Below are 20,025 nucleotides of genomic sequence, written 5' to 3'. Positions count from 1 at the left end.
TATGTCTACAGAAATTGACAACACAACGATTTAAGCACAAGTTATTCTTTTTGATTACATAGGGCAAATAAAACTGTTAGAGTTACCCACTAATCATGCACAACGTACATGAACCTATGCTAGCATGGCAAGTTCTAAATCTCAAGATCCACTGTCGCTTCACAAGAGATTAACACCCTATCTTATATGTTCGCGATGCACATAAGACGAATACGCACAACCAATACTAGATATCAAGCAATCATCACACACTAAAGTATTAAACAATTAACTAAAGAGTTCCATAATAAATCCGTTGCAACCCCATGATCACGATTAGCCCATAATAGAACTTATCACCATCATGGGTTCATATGAAATCATGATAAACAAACACAAGAAAATAATAACTAAACTAATTATATTAAAACAGAGTACGTCACAAGAGTAAATAAGTCAAAGCAAGAAAACTAGCATCCAACGTTACAACGAAACAAGAATCACAAGAAAATATGCTTCCTCTTCGTTGCGGTGTGCTAAATCGGTCTTCTTCCTTATCTCCTTCGCTTCTTGCGTAAAACACAATCTTCTTCTTCTTCCAATTCCCCTGTGAAAACGTCTCAAATCTACTTATATAATAGTCCCATAAAACTCAGATTACATAGAAGTTGGAAGCCAAACAGAAGTAGAAGTCTAAAATAATTCAGCAAAATTCCCGACCCTGCGCGGCCGCTCAGCATAGCTGCGCGGCAGGTTGCTGCGCGGCCGCTCAGCATAGCTGCGCGGGCGCGCAGGCCTCTACTAGAAAAAATCCAAGTTTGCTCCGTTTCTTCGCCGTAATCTGCCCGTTCCTTTCCTCTCGCAATGGTGAACACATGCCAAGGCTTATTCTTGATGATTCCTCCCCCGAAATGCAACTAATACCCTGAAATGCATAAACACTAGAAAAATGTATCAAATACACAAAATACTTGATTTCAAGACATCAATTTAAGCCATTTTAAGACGTTCTAAGTGGTATAAAATGCCACTTATCACAAGACAATCAAATGAACTGGCACGACTTTCGGTATGACTATTGATTGTCATACCGATTGTCTTGCTAATACAAAAGAAAGTCTTGCTGGATTAATATAGAATATTAATTCAAAATCAATTCTGAAAATACATAATATTAATTCAGAATTAATTAATCAATTAATTCAATTAATCAATAAATTAATCTTTGCAGATATAATTTATTTTCTTAATTAAATTATACGACTTAATTAATTAATAGAGAATTAATACTACTCTTGAGCAGCAACCATTCTTCTGAAAATCACTGTCAATTATGAATCAATTCCACCACTTCAATGTTGACACTCGATGTACTGTCTGGTTCATGAGTGACTAACTTCCGTGACGTTTCTTCATGCCTTGACCTTGATACTCTTGATTTTCTTCAGACTAAATCCTTGTAATTAATTGATACCCTGACGAGATCTCTGTCACTTGATTAAATCCACAATCTTGATTTATATCACTGAGGCTTGATCAATTTCTTGAGCTTCTTCCAGTGAATTAAGTCATCAAGTCTGTAGACGAACAATGTTACTTAATCCTTTGACATATGTTACTATGAGAGATCTCTCTGACGATAGAACCACTATTTACTTGTTACATCCTTATTTGAGTTGAGTTAAATCCTCGAATAAACAAATAGGCTATGACATATGCCTTTCCGTTCTTCTACAAACTTGATGACTTAATTCACTGGAAGAAGCTCAAGAAATTGATCAAGCCTCAGTGATATAAATCAAGATTGTGAATTTAATCAAGTGACAGAGATCTCGTCAGGGTATCAATTAATTACAAGGATTTAGTCTGAAGAAAATCAAGAGTATCAAAGTCAAGGCATGAAGAAACGTCACGGAAGTTAGTCACTCATGAACCAGACAGTACATCGAGTGTCAACATTGAAGTGTGGAATTGATTCATAATTATCAGAAGATTTTCAGAAGAATGGTTGATGTTCAAGAGTAGTATTAATTCTCTATTAATTAATTAAGTCGTATAATTTAATTAAGAGAATAAATTATATCTGTAAAGATTAATTTATTGATTAATTGAATTAATTGATTAATTAATTCTGAATTAATATTATGTATTTTCAGAATTGATTTTGAATTAATATTCTATATTAATTCAGCAAGACTATCTTTTGTATTAGCAAGACAATCGGTATGACAATCAATAGTCATACCGAAAGTCATGCCAGTTCATTTGATTGTCTTGCCAGTTCAAATGGATTGTCTTGCCGAAAGTCTTTCTAGTTCAAATGAATTGTCTTGCCGAAAGTCTTTCTGGATCAAGTGGATTGTTTTGTTTACTTAACAACAGCAGCTGTTTTTCAACAAGACAAAGAGTATTGAATGTAAAACACAGAAGAACACAGAACAAAAGAAAACTGCAGAGAACTTATTGCAATTTCACAGATCATTTATTTCTAGTATTCATTGTTAAATCTAATGCACTAGAAATCCTTTTCTTGTTCTTGTGTAACTATCTAGCGGATCAAAATCCCTAGAACTTAATCTCAAATTGCATTTAGCATTTGATCCTTTTTATTACAAAAATAGAAAAAGTTCATGTCGAATTTATTCTAGATTTGGAATAATTTATTTGAGATTAATCCTTTTAAACGATACGGTTGTTGTAACACCTTTCAAGTTTAATAATAGTTTTATTTAACTTGAATTTTGTTTCACTTTTTTATTCCGCATTTTATTCGATTAAACGGTATTGTTTGTATTCAACCCCCCTTCTACAAATATATTGAGACCTACATATGTGTGTGTGTATATGCATGTATGTATGTATTTATGTATGTGTGTGTATGTATTTATGTATCTATGTATGTATGTATGTATGATAGTATGTGTGTGTGTATATATGTATATATATATATGTATATATATGTAAGCATGCATGTATTATTATATATATGTATATATTAATTGTAAGTATGTAAGCATTAATGTATGTATGCACATATTAATTATAAAATAATTAATAATTTTTAATAAATGAATGATGGGGTGAAATAAATATAATATAGATATTAATGTAGGGGTTTAATTGTCATATTATTTAAATTGCTCATCAAACCCCCTGTTATTGTATTTTATAAATAATAGATATGGTAGTTTTGAAATAATTGTTCCTTTTGCAATCAGTTTTATCGTAGGAGCTAACATATTAGCTCGTGGTGTCTTTGATGGTGCATCAATGAATCCAACTGTGTCTTTTGGACCAGTTGCGGTATTAGTTGGTCGTGGTCTAGCCACTGGGTGTACTGGCTTGGTTCGTTTCTAGATCTTTCTGTTGTTGTAATTGTTTATCAGATCTTTAAAGATATGTAAGTTTGTAAAATTCAGACTAATTATTTTGTCACCCGTCGATTAGGTTTTAAAGGTTAGACCCATGCTTGATTGGGACAAAGAGGAGACTTGTGAGTTTTTACTCAAACTTTAAGCGAGTAAAGTTATGTCTTTTCTTCAAGATTTATGAAAATTTAATTAGTGCCTCGTGAAAAGATAAATAATTGTTTCAACATTGATGTAGGATATACTAATGATGATAATATGCTCCCCATATATGTTGGAGATGACCAACGTGAAAAAGATGCATATAAGGTAATCATGTAAGAAATTTCATAAATTCTAATATATATATATATCAATTGATAATATGTTTTAGAGGACATCTGATGAACTTTCAATCGAATTGTTTACGGGTTATATGTGAAGAGGTTATGAGATAAGGTAATCAAGGTTTTGGTATCTTGGGTTCAGGTGTTGATTGCTTATAAGAATGCCTCGAATTAGGATTTTCATGTGGTTGTCTAATTTGATTTCATTTAGTTTTTATTTTACTTCAGTAAGAGATACTGTTGTATAGTTTGATACATTAGGTCTTCAAAATATCGATCATACATATATGTCATGTATTCTATCAACATTGTTAATACACTTATTGTAAAAATTTAAGTTGAATATTAGAATGCACCCTCTCGCTCTTGCATTGAAAATTGCAAATGCAATTTTTTTCTTATTTAGTTTGGGTATTGTTTTAGATTAATGTATACGAAATCTAAAAGGAATGAATACTAAGGGCAAATATTCTTAAACAGCATTTGAATCTTTCTTTTACTTTGTTCTTATCGGTTGATGATTAGTATATTTATTGAGGATTACCACACACCAGATGTATAATAGAACCACACATCAAATGTATAATAGAATCAATTTTTTTTTCAGATTGAGTTTGTAAACTCTTTGAGAACCTTTGCAACCTCTAGGTGCTACAAAACACTGGCCGCTACAACACACGATTTTAAAACCAATAAAGCAAATGTAATAATTTAGTTTCTACAAAATTGTAGAACTAATTTCAAATAGTGCCCTCAACCTCACTTGCATGTGTACCTTTACTCGGTGCATTAACAAGTTATTACTATATATAACATAATACAAGGTATAAGAAGGTATTTGTGCATGCTTTATGTTGTTTAAAATGGAGCATGCAAAAGTGTAGTAGATATAAAATAGAAGTATGAGATTGAAGAGGTTTGATTTAGCAATCTAAAATTTTAGTGATATATGGCACTATAGTGTTAGAAAAAAAAATTGATTAGCATAATTTTAAGATGAATGTAGCTGAAACATAGGTCATTTGCACGCAAATACAAGTCCAATGACTATAACAACATTATTTGATAAATGGTTGTCAAAGTAGGAATAATATAATTTATATGAAGACATATATTTTTATTTTTGAAATTTAACAAGTAACTAACTGTTTAATGCATTTTTATCCTAACACTAACAAAGAGATTTAAAAATTATCCCAATCTAAAATAACATGCAATTTTGGGTGATGTTAACAATATGGTCATTAATGAATAACAAAAATTTAAATGTAAATATATAAATGTTAATATATATAATTTCAAGAGAATGATTCGGAGTTCTCGTAGAGTGGAAATAGATTTTCCAAAGAATAAGGCTTTTTTTCGAATAAGCCTATTCATTTGAAACCTTGCAGATCCACTCTTTTTCCTATATAAATAATAAAATAAGACAGCTCGTTTGCACGGATTATAAGATAGGAATTATTGAAAATAAAAAATAAAATAAAAAGTAGTAGCAGTAGTAAACTAATAAAATGAGAATATTATCAAAAAAAATGAATTCGTTTTCTTGCACAAAAAGATTTGGGGGCCTCGCAGCCGTTTCATTACTGAACTACATATGCACACACACACTCTTTGTATCTATATATACAGTGAGAGCTTAAACCCCCTGACGTTGTTTTCCTGTCGAGACTCCATTGTTGTGGTTTAATTGTAAGTAACGAAACATATCCTCTTGTATCTATATGTGTATGTATATCCGTGTCTATTTTTCATTTATTAATATTTTTTGGTGATTTGTTTTGGCTTTATTATAACTAGTAAATTTAGGGTTTATCTTCCCCCAACTTTATTTAGGACTTGTTTCTTTCTTATAATTATCTCATTTTTATATTTTGTATATTTTTAAATATTTACATAAATGTGTGGTAAATGTTATTAAGCTCCTGTTCTTCTGATTGTAGAGCCTGTAACATGTTATATACTCACCACAATGAGATTCTATTTGTTATTTTCGTAATTTTGTGTTTCTAATTAAATATCGATTTGTCCAATGTGCAATGCCGCTTAAGGAAACAGGTCTTTGCGTTTGGTTACGATTAGGTTTAATTTAAGCATTTTGGGGAGATTTTTAATTGATTGGTGGAGTTGTTTTGTTTCGTGTGAAGCTTGATTGAGATGTTATTGTGCTCTTACTGACACAACGGTTTTTGAGGCTAATGGCTTCTGGAGCGCTTTTGAGGAGGAGAAAGGTTATTTCCGATCATCTGAGTGTTTCTGCTCGGTGTTTTCTTGGTTTACGGGATGTGGCTCAAGGCCAGTATACTGGCCAGCTTTTGGAATCTCGCGCTGTTAGCACTTTTAGTCATTTTCCTTCTCAAGAGACGGATAGCAAGAAAAATGATGATGTTGCACTCTTTGTAAACGGGGAATTGTTCAAAACTTCTGCATTAGGATTATTTAGGACTAGTTGTTATGGAAAGCCGGGTTTTGGTTTCGTAATGGGTCCAAGGCAAAGTTCGCAGTTTATTCGGTATGCTTCCACAGCTACAGCAGGGCAACCTAATTTGGACGGTGATGATGAGCGTAATGAGGAATTGGTTGCCAAGAAGAGAAAGGAAGCATCTGCAGAAGACTGCGACCAGGCTGTTGAAGGGTTGAGTACTGCCAAAGCTAAAGCAAAAGCCAAACGTCTGCAAGAGTCTCATAATGTTGCAGTTACAATTTTGCGTAAAGTATGGACCACTATCTTAGGCATTGGTCCAGCTCTGAGAGCTGTGGCATCCATGAGCAGGTTAGTAAGTTTCGTAGTTGAATGTTAGTTCTGAATATGAAGAACCTTTGACAATTTGTATGTGTAATATCTTTTTCTTCACAGGGAAGACTGGGCGAAGAAACTTGTTCACTGGAAAAATGAATTTGTATCAACACTGCAACATTACTGGTTAGGCATTAAGCTTCTTGGTGCGGATGTGAGAATTTGTTCTCGGCTGCTAGTAAAGCTTGCTCGTGGGAAGAGTTTATCTAGGAGGGAGAGGCAGCAACTTACACGAACCACAGCTGATATTTTCAGGCTTGTCCCTGTTGCTATCTTCATTGTTGTTCCCTTCATGGAATTTCTGTTGCCAGTATTCCTCAAATTATTTCCCAACATGTTACCATCAACTTTTCAAGACAAGATGAAAGAGCAGGTTCTCTTTTTCTTTTTTTGCCATCTTGTTTTGTTTTACACTGAAAAAAACTTTGTAAATACTGTAACCGTGTTTCCAATAAATAATTATCATTTGCATGCCACAGCAAATTATGCCAGTTTGATCAACTATCCTACCAAATCGATAGTTAGTCTCCTTAATGACCATTATTGTTGACCAAATATGGTTCTATCTTTGCAGGAAGCAATGAAAAGGAAACTAAAAGCACGGATAGAATATGCAAAATTTCTCCAGGACACAGCCAGAGAAATGGCGAAGGAAGTTCAAAATTCGCGGAGTGGAGACATCAAACAAACGGCCGAAGATCTTGATGATTTTGTTAACAAGGTCAGTTTGCAGTCAAGTGTTATTCCATATCATTTTTAAAGTCTTAGTTTTGTATTTTTACTAACTACTTGTTATTCTCATGTAGGTTAGAACTGGTGCAGTTGTCTCCAATGAGGAAATTTTGGGCTTCGCCAAGTTGTTTAATGATGAGCTTACATTAGACAATATTAGCAGGTAGGACATGTAGCAACCTTTTTAATAATTTGGGTTAGTCAATTCAATGTGATAGTATTTTTTTTTCTTTTGCTTGATTAATGATCACTGTTTCCCTTTGTTCTGTTTTACAGGCCTCGATTAGTTAATATGTGCAAGTATATGGGAATTACTCCTTACGGAACAGATGCTTATTTGCGTTTCATGCTACGGAAAAGATTGAAATCGTAAGTCAAATCCATTTTTATATGAAACCATCGTCTTGAATGCAATGCTATATGGTAAAAGCTCAGTTGACTGTTGTAACTTCCGTTTGAATTGCTGAAACTAAATACTTTTACAATTTGTGACTACAAGGTATTTAGTTGCATCATTGCATGAGCTTAAGCCTGTCCTTTTCATTTATTGAGCTGTATTAAAATATTCTTATTTTTATACTCAGAGTTGAACTCTAGTAGAGTAGTAGTATCATCTTTTTCATAGTAATAATTTTTCATTGTTTTTAAGGAGGAATATATTATCATTTCTATGGCCTTTTCTACATAAGGTGTTTAATTGAATGTACTTACTAGTTACCTAATCAGTCATAGCTCCTCTTCACATGGATCTCTCTTTAACTTACCAGGCTCTAATTTTAACACTCAGTGAGTTGGCTTGCATATTGTATATTCAATTAAAATTGAACATTGCAGCAATTTACAATTTTACTAAACTATTTTCTTCTTTTCAAGTAACAGGAACCATATACTGACCTTTTAGGCTTTTAAAGTCCTTGTGAAAAAATCGGAGTTAATATTATTCATGCCTCTAATGTAACATCCCACATATATTAGAATGCATACATTTGAGGCCTTTGTAAGAACAAATCAACAACTAATGTATACCAAAATTGCCAGCTCTAAAATGTTATGGACTGGCATGAGTGGGTACTTGAATACTCCAGTATGCTTTGGGTTGTAGTTTAGGGCGTTATATGTAATCCGAAACTATGTCTGATCTCATCTCTAATTTATTAGTGATTTCTCTGCCCCATTATCATGATTTCTGTTTAAGAACCCTAGTCCATGACATTATTATATAAATTATGAGCTAAATATATGTAGTAAAATGTTTAACAACGAAATGATGTGCTAAAATCTGAAAAGTTGAAGGTAAGCATATCTTAAAGTTTGCCCATAGACTTGTCAACCCATATTCAAGGTTGCCTGCTTAGTTACAAGTTGTCTTGCTGAAATGATGTTTATGTAAAGGTCCAATGCTCGTAGAAGAAAGAGATCCAAACAAGTGCAGGATTTAGACGACATTAAAAAAATAACACCTGTTTGTTAAGACTATCCTTTGTTGAAGGAATTGGTCAATTGCTGAGAATGTGGGGAATGATTTATGATTTATCTAAATTACCTTTTCATACTACATATTAAAAGTTCTGATCATAACTGTTAATTACTTTTTACAAAGGATCTAATTTTAATTCTGTGTTGCTTTATTGCAAAGTATTTTTGGGGCTCGTTTCTTTGGATATATATGCAAGCATTAGTATTGTGCATATATCTCAGTGTTATTGATTATATCTTCTGCATGTAGGATTAAAAAAGATGATAAATTAATCCAAGCCGAGGGCGTGGAGTCTCTTTCAGAAGAAGAACTTCGTGAAGATTGTCGAGAACGAGGCATGCTTGGATATAATTCAGTGGAAGAAATGCGTCAACAGGTTCTTTGAGCAAAATTTTGAGCTGCTTATTTATTGTTAAATATTAATTATCACAGCAGTTAGTATTCAGAACCACGAAATTAGGGTGTCTAGTTGCAAGGTTCGGATTTAGCAGCCAAGACTGTCTATGTCAAATGAAGCAATGCACGGGAACCACTTAAACAAATTTTTGTTAGGCATCCCCTGTCAAACTGGCACTTGTAAATTGTTATATCTGTTCACAAGTTGGTAGTCCTTTACTACAGGATGAAATAATGGTCTATTGTGTCCTGCTTCCTGGTTTGTGTTACTGAAAATTAGGCAAAGTAGATGTCTACGTGGTTATGCTTTAATCATTTGATCTGTTTCTCTTGAACTCGTTGCACTGAACTTGCCGAAAAAAAACATTTTTTAAATTTTTCATTGAAGTGTTGGCACTTTTCATATAAAACTGATAAGCTTTCAAATTTCCTACAACTGAATATTAGTATCAGCAGGATACTATTTTCTGAGGGAAACACAAGGGATGCATAATATGGTGAGGAAGTTAAAAACAAAAGAAATTTGTGACGTGTATCTTCATTCTTTCAGTTTAATGAGTATGTTTAATTTCCAAACCCTCTTCATAGATCCCTAAAACAGTAAAATGTGCAAGTAAAACAAAATGAATTAACAATTAAATCTTACCCTGAGTTATGTCCCTGGTGACTAATTTGTTTAAACTGCATATTTGAAACTTGAACTGATGTAGCTAAGAAGGCCTTGGTTGGCATAATAGATTCGCTTTCTGCAGAGCTTTTAAGGAGTAAAAGTTCTGTACAATAAGATATTTGGACTTAAATTTCTCTGATATAGCTTCTATTGTGCAGCTTCGTGACTGGTTGGATTTATCACTTAATCATTCCATGCCATCTTCACTTCTCATCCTCTCAAGGTATATTTAACATCCATTCACTCATTTGTGCTTGTTTAGACGTTCCGAGCCACCATTTTTTGGATTTACAAGTGATCTTTTACTTTTTCTGGTTATGTGTTGTAAATATCATTCCATTTCATTTGCAGAGCCTTCACCGTGACCGGAAAGTTAAAGCCTGAAGAAGCTGTTCTAGCTACACTGTCTTCACTTCCAGATGAAGTTGTAGATACTGTCGGCATCACAACCCTGCCATCTGAAGATTCTGTTTCCGAAAGGCGTAGAAAACTCGAGTTTCTGGAAATGCAAGAGGAACTTATTAAGGTTTATTTTTTATCTTGTTGAGACTTAATTAGGTCTCCCGGTTCAATGAGTATTTGAGGTTACAACATGGTCATCCTGTAGTGTCCCATACTGTAAGTTAATTACTCACCCCTAGACAGTTGATTACCCGCCACACTTTGATGCAAGTGTACAAAAAGAATGGCGTGGTCATGGCTGTGGTTTATTCAGGGATAAATGAAAGAAAAAATTTCAATTGGTGAAATCTCGATTTTATTACAAAAGTCTTTAGGTTTACTCTTAAAGACGTGCACCTAAAAGGCTCCAGCCTTAATTCGAAAAAGGCCTAAAAAAAGAGAGAAAGAAACACTACAAATACATAGGCACATAATTGTTGACCTGCAATAGTTTTTTGCCATGCTTTTACAATAATGCTTAATCCTACCTAACCAGTTTTTATTCGTGTTTTGATAGGAAGAGGAAGAAAAAGAGGAAAAGGAATCGAAGAAGAAGCAGTCTGATGCTACTCAAGAGGATCTAGCTCTAAAAGAGATGACCATTCCAACTGCAAAAGAAGCACAGGAACAAGCTAGAGCAAGAGCCGTGGACAAACAGGAGCAACTTTGTGAACTTAGTCGTGCTATCGCTGTTTTAGCTTCTGCATCTGTAAGCATCACTTGCATGAAATTTTGTTTGCACTGACGAATATGTCATTACTGTTTCCAGCATTAAATGCTAATATTTTTGTGCTGATATGTGCAGTCTGTGAGTACAGAGCGTGAAGAATTTTTGAAGCTCGTTAAGAAAGAGGTAAATCTAATCACAAACATAGGGAGTCATTTTTCTGCAACATGGAGTACTATTTGAAAGAATTCTCTCCCCACTTAATACTGTATGAGTTTCGTTATTATTTTTGTGAACTATTATACTGTGAGTGAGAAGTGAACAAACAGTCTGAACTAGTCCTATATTTCTTTCATTTCATTTTACACTTTTATATTATAATTCTCTCGAGTGTGCTGTCATGTTTGTGCTTACAGAACTTTTGTTTACTTTCATTTCCGGCCATGCAATGTGTTGATGTTTAGTAATTGTTTCACTGATAGAGTTCGATAGAATTGCATGCCAATCTTTCTATATGCCGTCAGCAAATGAGCCATCAAGTTCTGTAACTCTGGCTTCCAGGCTTTCAATTCCTAAATCCAATATTATAATTCTTTTGTCATTAATTCTGTTCCTCGTATTTTCTATATATGGAGATCTAAGATCTTACATCTAGGAATCATGGAAAATTTTAATATGTGAATGAATATTTTAATATTAAGTGTGTCCAAGATTTATTGCTCATGACAGTCTTTTTATTTTCTATTTCAGATAGATCTTTACAATAGTGTGAAGGACAAAGAGGGTGTGGATGGTGAGAAAGAAGCCATGAAGGCATATAGAGCTGCCTATGAGGAAAATGACCAAGATGCTGAAGTAAATGACGGTGATGAGGTTTCATCAGTACTAATAGATAGGGTAAGTCTGCAAATTTAATGAATTCGCAAAAAAATAAGTGAGTAAAAGATGTACCGGGATCTGTTCTGCTATATTTACACTTGTCATGAAATATCCCTCACAATTTTTATTTTTCAATTCAGGTTGATGCCATGCTCCAAAAACTTGAAAAAGAAATTGATGATGTGGATGCGAAAATTGGTGATCGTTGGCGATTTCTTGATCGGTAAATAGAATTTCTCTATATTACACCATACATTTAATTTAATTTTTTTGTAATAGTAAATGAGTCGGTATGCTGTTTAAAGTTTATCAGCTACCTGTCGAATTTATTGACACAGGTGGTTTACAAAAATGTGCCGTAATTATGATGACATTTATAAAACCGTAAGCTGTCAATACGACAAGTATAAAGCAGACTGTTCCATGACAAGACAGCAAGAACTGAACTAACAAACAACATGAAGACATAAACTCATGATTCCTAACATACATCACAAAATAGTAACTAAATCTACTATATTATATGAAGTTGCATTATCTTACAATATTTAATTACTTTTCGTAGTGTTGTGTGTATGCTTTAAGCTCTTAGAAGTCAGTTTTGAAACGTTTCAAGGCGTAGTAAGGGCTCGAGGTGTTGTGTGTATGCTTTAAGCTCTTAGAAGTCAGTTTTGAAACGTTTCAAGGCGTAGTAAGGGCTCGAGGTGCCAGCGGATGTGAAACTTCTAATCATTCTTATTACATGTTATCCAATACCCCTAACCATTTGAATCCCATTATATAGTACCTATGTAAACTTTAACATGCAGTATTAGCCATAATTTACTCCCGCAAATATAAAAATGAAAAACTTGGTAACTATATTAGATGTATATCTGTCAGATTTAATTAAGGTTTTGAAGAGTATATATCTAGTGTCATCCTTTAAAATAGCTGACACTGTTTTACTTCAGTGATTATGATGGGAAAGTTACTCAAGAGGAGGTGGCAGATGCAGCCCAGTACTTGAAGGATACTCTGGGCAGAGAGGGGATTCAAGAACTTATCAGCAACCTTTCAAAAGATAAGGGTCAGTACCATTTTAACAATTTTGATTTCATGATTTGCATATACAAGAAAGAAATGCGTTCCTGTCTTTTAAATTGTGTATATCATCTTCAGCACTATGAAGGTTCTTTATACAAGGTTTTTAGTATGTTATTTGTGGCTATAATTTTGACGTCAGTGTATATATGTTTGTGCAAACTCTTTGGGCAGCCAAGGTAATTGATGGATTAATGGACAGGACTCGGGAGAATTTCAGGGATCATATATCATAATTTAGTATCTAATTTAGATTTGAATTTGGAAGTAGAGTGGTTTCGTTTCTGGAAGATGTGTGCTGAGACAAGTAGATTCTTAAATTTCTTAAATAAATTCTTAAGTTGAGATATACAGTACAAGGATGCTTAAAAGATTCAATTAACAGTTTTTCTGGAAGTTTTAAAAAAATTGTTGCTGGGTATACAGACTTTGTAGCAGACTAGTTTCTGCGAGATGTTTCATATCACTGAAGGGCAGATAGTCGGAACAAATTTAATCCTAGTTTTCTAATGCTCTAGCAGCAACATTACTGAAGTGCATATTTCATTGGGAAAATTACTGTTGCCAATGTGAGCTGTGTAGTTTGAGGTGCGGAAGGGATTGAACAGTGAACATAAATTCCCTTCAATGCCTAAGATTTGTGGAGGGAAGTCCATGTCAGTAGTAGAACCACCTCCAATGTAGAGAGATATTTAGATTTGCATTCCCCCACTTGGGTTCTTTTCTAAAACTTCGTTACACAAAGATTAAGCATTAACTGTAATTGCCGTCATAACATTCTTGACAGTGGTATTTGGAACTGCATGGTATTTAGAAGAGGGCAAAGTTTATGTCAATCAGCTGAAGATCTACTTTCTAAAGCTTTATACATAAACGCGTCTTCTTGCTGTTAAAGTATTTAACTGTTGAATTAAAAAAAATGAATCTTTGCTTTGTCTATTAGGCTTGTAAAATAATTATCATTTTAGTTCTCTCTGTTAATGAATTTCCTCATCTACGTTAACGCAGATGGTAAAATTCTTGTTGAAGACATTGTGAAGTTGGGCATTCGAGCAGAAGATATCAATGCAGAAGAAGATGCTAATGCAGATGATAGAGTGTAGTAACAGCAAGGCTAGTGATAGTTCGGGTTCATACACATAAATCCCACAACTTCAGTGCCTTTCTAGAGAATTATTCGTTTCTCATGAGGGCCCAATTTGATCGTTACCTAGTAGCTAATATTTGTTGGGGGTACAGTTGTCTAATATTTTGTTTGCCATTGGCATATGGCATGTAACTGGTCCTTGATCTGTTTTCACGTCACCATATAAAGAAATGTGGTTGCAAATTGTCCCGGTAGTTACCAAAAAGTCTATTCCGTTGATGTAGACTGTAGAGTGATCCTTATATATGAGAATTCAACTATGTCCATGTATTACATTGACATCCTTATTTTATTAATGCCAAGTAACAAGGTTTTTTTGTTTGGGCATGTGGGCCCGTGACTGGGATATTATAAAAATAGCTTGGGTTTTGAGAAACATGCCCTCTCTTTAACTATGAATCTAGTTCAAGTTTTGTTCAATTTGATAAATATAATCTAGTTCAAGTTCTGTTTGTGCCATTAAAGCAAAAATAATTATCTTTGGTCAATTAAAGTAGTGTGATTTGCTGGTTTATTGAAGATTGTTCAAGCTTTTGCAATGTATAACTTCAACTGTGTTCAGCAGCATATTACTTGCCACAAGAATATAGGCCAGTACAATATACTTTTCTCTTTTACCAAACAAGTAGAAAATACTTGCCAGTGCTTTGGTCCTCTAAAACATTAACAAGATTAATTTGTCTGACAACTCTGCATTTCAGAATCTGATATGGTCACGGGTCGGCACGGGTAATTACATATTTTTTCACGTTTGGGCACAGCGACCCTTTCAACAATTTACTTGGGGCAGGAATTAGGGGCGTTCAACGATTGATTTGGTCCAGATTCTCGCTTTTCTCAAATCTAACCAGTATGAACGGGTTTTTAAAACACAAAACCAAATCAGACAAATTAAATGCCAAGACCAAAACAAACCAGGCCATAGATTAACGGATCGATTTGGTTTCGAACCACTGTTTGAACTCAATCATTTATTTTTATTTCATTTTTGTTAAACTTACAATGAATCGCCTATTTAAGAAAATATAACATGAAGTTTATCATATATTAGTATATCTTACATATAAGTACTATTATTTAGTTTAGATAAGACGTGCATATACCTTCATTTAATTTAAATAAATACACACATGTTACTAAAACTACCTCATATTAACAATTAACTCAACTTTTTTATATATTTATACAATCATATGATGCTTTTAATGTAATACACACTCACATACACAGATTATTTATAATCTTAATTCATAAATCTATACTAGAACATTGTATATATTATTGTATAATAGTCCAGTTTAGTTTAAACGGTTTTAAAATACGGTTAACCAAACCATCACAACAGTTTTACCGGTTTCAATTTTTCTTGGTTTAGATTGTTGTTGTCTGGTCCAGATTAACGGTTTGACAGATTTTTGAACACCCCTAGCGGGAATGGACAAGGTAAACAATATGGTCCGACTTTGAAACATATGGTTAACATCTACACCTACAGACATCGACTAAAAATTAGCAAACATTAAGCTCTGAGTTCGAATGATAAATGAAGCAGGAGTGCTAAAAGCACGTCAACCAAATTCAAGATGTACCATCAATTCTGATATTGCAATAAAAATTTAATTACCTTTCCTGCTTACAATCCGAGTGTTAATCAAGAACATAAAACATAATTCTCAATTTACTGAACTACTGAAGCTGAACTTACAACAATAGTTTGTCCATCTTCTAGTTGTTAGAACTTTAAAGTACCATTAACAACAGAACTCAGAATATACTAGAACTTGTAATGCTGTTACAAGCGTGATCATATATGAACCGAGGATCTCTTGTAAACAATTAACTATGCCCCATCTCCAAGTGTTGTCTTCGATGTACTGATATAGAGCACTGCATTAAAGTACTTGCAGTTATTATCATCTCATATAATTAGTAGTTCAAAAGTATTAGGATTTCATAAATTGTTTACCATTGTTTCCTCGAATGAATGCATCCCCGTATTTATTTTTAAGTTGGCCATTAACATATTCCTCTGTTTGTTCCATAGCGATATTCATATATCCATCAAGACATGCTAAGATACCTGCAAAAGTAAAGAAATCATTAATCAACATCTCCCATACCATGGATTTCATAATAGTGATCCTTTGCATTTCAGACCATAACAATGGAGGAAGGTTAAGAACTGATTAGAAAACAAGAACTACCAGTTTCAGAGACCATAACAATGGTGAAGTGAGAACGAATATCCATGATTTTCAAATAAAAAGGTATAGTAATAACAAATAAGTACCAAGTAGCATTACAAATATCTAATCATTTACTTCCACACTAACTATGACTTTTGATTAGTAGAGTATATAACCTTTACAAGTAGAATCATGTAGTATTAAAACTTTAAAGCTGACTAGGAAACAAGCTGATCAAACACCCATCTATGCAGAAACTAAGCACCTTGACCTGAACATTCGCTTCTAAAACACCAATTATGTATCTCAGATGTCAAATCATTTGTATACAGGAATAATAAGATTCGACAAAGTGGTCAGAGAACTAGAGATGTGTGAATGTGTTACATGCAATTAGCATTACATATTGAGATGATAAATTAATGTCAGCATAAATCTCAATGGTATGGTTGTGCTGCGTGACATCATTACATCAAAGAGTAAAGACACGACTGACATAAGTGGATATTATTGGTCCTGGGTGCAGTGGAGTAATAAATATTTCATCTTGCAATACATTAATCTTTCTCTCTTTTTTTCCATCTTGCAATACATTAAGCCTCTTTTTTCTCAACATTCCACAAGGGGGCGAGGGTGTTACCACTATTACAGCCAAGATGGCCATAATCACCTTAGACAGTCATTGTTATTCAATTTAATCCCAATCTATCCATCAGTACCGAAATGAGAAATGACATCAGCCAAAGCATCGACAAGTTTCTCTTTGTTATAATAAAGTATTTATTCTAAAAAGATAAATTTCAGTTTATTTTCACCACTTCGAAGTTCAGATATATGAAAATGTAGAATTAAAATAAAGAACTTTGAAGTCATAACTGATTTCTTACGAAGTGCAAGAATCATTGTCATTGAATAGTTTACATGTATTAAAAACAAGCTACTTACACAACTCCAACACTAAGAACCTAAAATAATCCCACACAACCTGGACACACTCCTGCATCCATTTTCGTACACAAATCCACATAAAACACGATAGAGACAGACATATAGTAATCATGCTATTACTACTATCCAGATAATGTGTACACTGATTTAGGCAAATCATAATCAATAAACTTAATAGATTTAACACATATGATAAGTAAATAAGCAGCGAAAAAACAATACTAATCCACAAAAAAACATTTAACAATATCCAAGATGGTACGCTACTAATTTATATATTACCAAAAAAAACTCGAACTCTAACAGCATGAAATTGAATTTTGTTGTAATTTTGCTGATTGAATAATTGCGACATTTAGAAAGTCAGAAAAGGCCCTTCCTGTGAAAATGGTGAAAAGCCTTTAGCCCTTCCCACTTATCAGCGGTCAAGGGGGCTACTTACAAAAGGTTGGATTTTACAAAGCAAAATACAAACAAGCGCTCTGTTGGGCTTTGGGCTTAAAGATTAAGCGAGTGCTAAAGGCCATTTTTATAGCTATGGTCATTTAGTAATCTAGTACATTGTAATAAACACACATTTTCTTTAATTCAAGGTACTAACATACCCCCTTTAATTTCTTAATCATATTTAAATACACAATCACCAACCAATTTCATTAAGAAGCCAAGAAGACAAGAGCAAACAGTTCACATCCATCATTGCATTCAGTTGAGTGTAGTTAAAAACTTAAATTATCATAGAAGTAGGATATGTAGCATGTGAAGAACATATGTAATTACAGACCTCGATAATCAACTCCAGAATTCAATTTGACAACAACTGGTCTCCCGCGGATTGATTTAAGAAAATCAGCTGGAGTTTTAGTGGTCGCTGATCCTTTTTCTCCTGTTCCACTCATCTTTTCTGTCTGCAAACTATAAATATAACGGGTCACACAATATGATTTAGAAACAAATTTTCACTGCCAGTAATAGAATAACAAAGGGTGTAAATGGGATTGTTGGAATGAAAATGTAGAGAATAATATGGTACCTAAAACATAGAAAACAATCACATTTATAATTGTCAATGTTATATGAATAATGAAAAGAAAATCCCAAAAAAAGTTTAGCATACAAGATGATACATTACCCCCAGTAAACTAGATTAAAGCAGCTTTTTACGAATTATGTTTATCCTTTTCAGTTACATAGTTATAAAAGTATATGATATTGATAACTTTCATCCATTGTGTGATTTATATTTAACCGAAATGCAGAGATAAGTATATTCACTCCACATATTACGTCACTTGTGAAATTAAACAAATACAAATACATAAACACACACACATATATAATCTCAGTGGAATGTCAAATTCCGAAACCTTTGTTTAAGTCTAAACTAAGGATAAATTTTAACTGAGTGCTATTTTTAAAAACCAATTCCTTACCCTTCTAAAACACAAAGATTTTTCTCTTAACTGATTTTTTGACAGAGAATTACTATTCCATGGACGCAAACAAAGCCAGAAGCTGCAGGAGTTAAAAGTATAATTTAGCAATTCGACATTGGGTATTTTAAAAGTCAGTCCAAAAGCATTTCGTCATTCAAGCGATTGGTATCTCGCATCAACCTGTGAGCTCAAATTGAGACTTCCTAACTACTGAATCCCTCATGGCGAACAGTCTTGATAATCGGAGATATGAGCACAGAAATATACTCTAACATCCATTCGTTTTTCTACTAAAACAACATATGATAATATCACATAAGTAACACATTCATTTTTAATGACAAAAAAACAAAATCTCTTCTAATGCTTTATCACAATAGATTCACAAAATTAAAAATTTCAAGTAAATTCAAACAATTGTACCACACACGCCATTTTATTAACCAAAATTAAAGCAACTCACAGGCTAGCTATACAGAATAGAGTATATCAATAGTAACAAATATATACAAGCTTTTTACAACAATTAAGGAATTCAAGCATAAGACGAGAAAGGCTTTTAAGGGTATAGATACAAAACCTGTATGCGAGAGAGAGAGAGAGAGAGAGAGAGAGAGAGAGAGAGTACCTTTAAAGTGTAATTGGGGAAGAAGGCTTCTGAGAAACGGGAATAATGACCTAGCTAAGCTACCGCACTACATTACTTTCTATTTTAATTTTATTTTTTTAATTTTATTTTTAGTGAAAACTATATGAAAATATTGATCAATACAGTACTATTTATTGTTTCAAAAAGAATAAGGTGCTAGTATTTTTTTTGTTCTTTATTTAATTTTCAACGAGAAGTGAGAATATTTTTTAGGTAATTTATAAAAAATATTCATGTTTTTTTAATTATTTATAAAAGTACGATCAATGTTGCAAATGAGATTGATCGAAATTGAATATAAGGGTAGAAGAGCTTGCAGATTGCAAATGTTGCGGATGGGATGACCATTGACTCCGACCCGACCGATCCCGTCCTGATCCCCGCATCGAAAGTGGCGGGGATTCGGGGACTTTTGCGAATACGGGTCGAGAACAAGGACGATTTCAGAAAAAACCGTGGAACGGGCCGATGACGGTTTTTTATGACTACATGGCCCGATCCCCGTGCCCGACCCGATTTTTCCCCTCTCTACAATATATTTATATATACCTATTTATCTTCAAAAAATTTGTAAATTTTAAGGACAATTTGCATTTTCTATGTTGTTAGAGATATTTTAGATACTATCTTTTTCGATTTCAAAGTATGAGGTGAGAGTGAATTACTACTAATGTACTTTGATTTTACATAATATTCCATGTATTAAAAACAAAATTATTAGAATTTGTAGTATAATATTTAATTTTTGCTATTTTTTTCTACGCCTTGCATAAAAAAATTATTTAGTAAATTTTTTAATTTAAATAAAATATCCCCGATTATCCGTAGAGATCCCCGTTCC

The 20,025-nt window shown here is 33.3% G+C and overlaps 2 protein-coding genes and 1 pseudogene across 5 annotated transcripts; 2 read left to right on the top strand and 1 right to left on the bottom strand.

Annotated features, from left to right (window-relative positions):
- The window catches only part of LOC141680103 (aquaporin TIP1-2-like), a 139,454-nt pseudogene extending 136,071 nt beyond the window's left edge, over positions 1-3,383 (top strand).
- A 1,827-nt stretch (positions 3,384-5,210) lies between these two features.
- On the top strand, positions 5,211-14,290 carry LOC141677624 (uncharacterized). 3 transcript variants are annotated; one of them, XM_074483628.1, is made up of 15 exons: positions 5,211-5,368; positions 5,824-6,449; positions 6,534-6,846; positions 7,048-7,194; positions 7,280-7,368; positions 7,482-7,574; positions 8,932-9,058; positions 9,907-9,971; positions 10,100-10,274; positions 10,707-10,898; positions 10,995-11,042; positions 11,607-11,753; positions 11,876-11,958; positions 12,689-12,804; positions 13,827-14,290. In XM_074483628.1, exons 2-15 carry the CDS (start codon positions 5,875-5,877, stop codon positions 13,919-13,921), a joined length of 2,265 nt encoding a protein of 754 aa, XP_074339729.1. In that variant the 5' UTR covers positions 5,211-5,368; positions 5,824-5,874; the 3' UTR covers positions 13,922-14,290. The 3 variants fall into 3 exon arrangements, with proteins under 3 accessions (XP_074339729.1, XP_074339730.1, XP_074339732.1); XM_074483629.1 differs by having other exon boundaries at positions 5,212-5,368; positions 5,735-6,449; XM_074483631.1 differs by having other exon boundaries at positions 5,215-5,368; positions 5,728-6,449.
- Positions 14,291-15,533: 1,243 nt separating this feature from the next.
- LOC141676533 (sm-like protein LSM36B) lies at positions 15,534-19,277 on the bottom strand. Of its 2 annotated transcripts, none has more exons than XM_074482201.1 (4): positions 19,164-19,277; positions 17,884-18,014; positions 15,932-16,045; positions 15,534-15,852 (listed from the first exon to the last, which is right to left on the bottom strand). In XM_074482201.1, exons 2-4 carry the CDS (start codon positions 17,996-17,998, stop codon positions 15,806-15,808), a joined length of 276 nt encoding a protein of 91 aa, XP_074338302.1. In that variant the 5' UTR covers positions 17,999-18,014; positions 19,164-19,277; the 3' UTR covers positions 15,534-15,805. The 2 variants fall into 2 exon arrangements, with proteins under 2 accessions (XP_074338302.1, XP_074338303.1); XM_074482202.1 differs by having other exon boundaries at positions 17,884-18,007; positions 19,164-19,240.
- Positions 19,278-20,025: the final 748 nt, after the last annotated feature.

The sequence above is a fragment of the Apium graveolens genome, chromosome 8 (assembly GCF_009905375.1).
Source record: "Apium graveolens cultivar Ventura chromosome 8, ASM990537v1, whole genome shotgun sequence".
Lineage (NCBI taxonomy): Eukaryota > Viridiplantae > Streptophyta > Magnoliopsida > Apiales > Apiaceae > Apium > Apium graveolens.
This window is presented reverse-complemented; position numbering and strand designations above follow the sequence as displayed.

Excerpts from the sequence above, each read along its gene's own strand:
- LOC141677624 (XM_074483628.1), top strand. The coding sequence starts at position 5,875 with ATGGCTTCTGGAGCGCTTTTGAGGAGGAGAAAGGTTATTTCCGATCAT. Across the intron at positions 6,847-7,047 it reads AAGACAAGATGAAAGAGCAG|GAAGCAATGAAAAGGAAACT; the intron begins GTTCTCTTTTTC and ends CTATCTTTGCAG. Across the intron at positions 11,043-11,606 it reads TGAAGCTCGTTAAGAAAGAG|ATAGATCTTTACAATAGTGT; the intron begins GTAAATCTAATC and ends TTTCTATTTCAG.
- LOC141676533 (XM_074482201.1), bottom strand. The coding sequence starts at position 17,998 with ATGAGTGGAACAGGAGAAAAAGGATCAGCGACCACTAAAACTCCAGCT. Across the intron at positions 16,046-17,883 it reads TTCTGGAGTTGATTATCGAG|GTATCTTAGCATGTCTTGAT; the intron begins GTCTGTAATTAC and ends TTACTTTTGCAG. Across the intron at positions 15,853-15,931 it reads ATTCATTCGAGGAAACAATG|TGCTCTATATCAGTACATCG; the intron begins GTAAACAATTTA and ends ACTTTAATGCAG.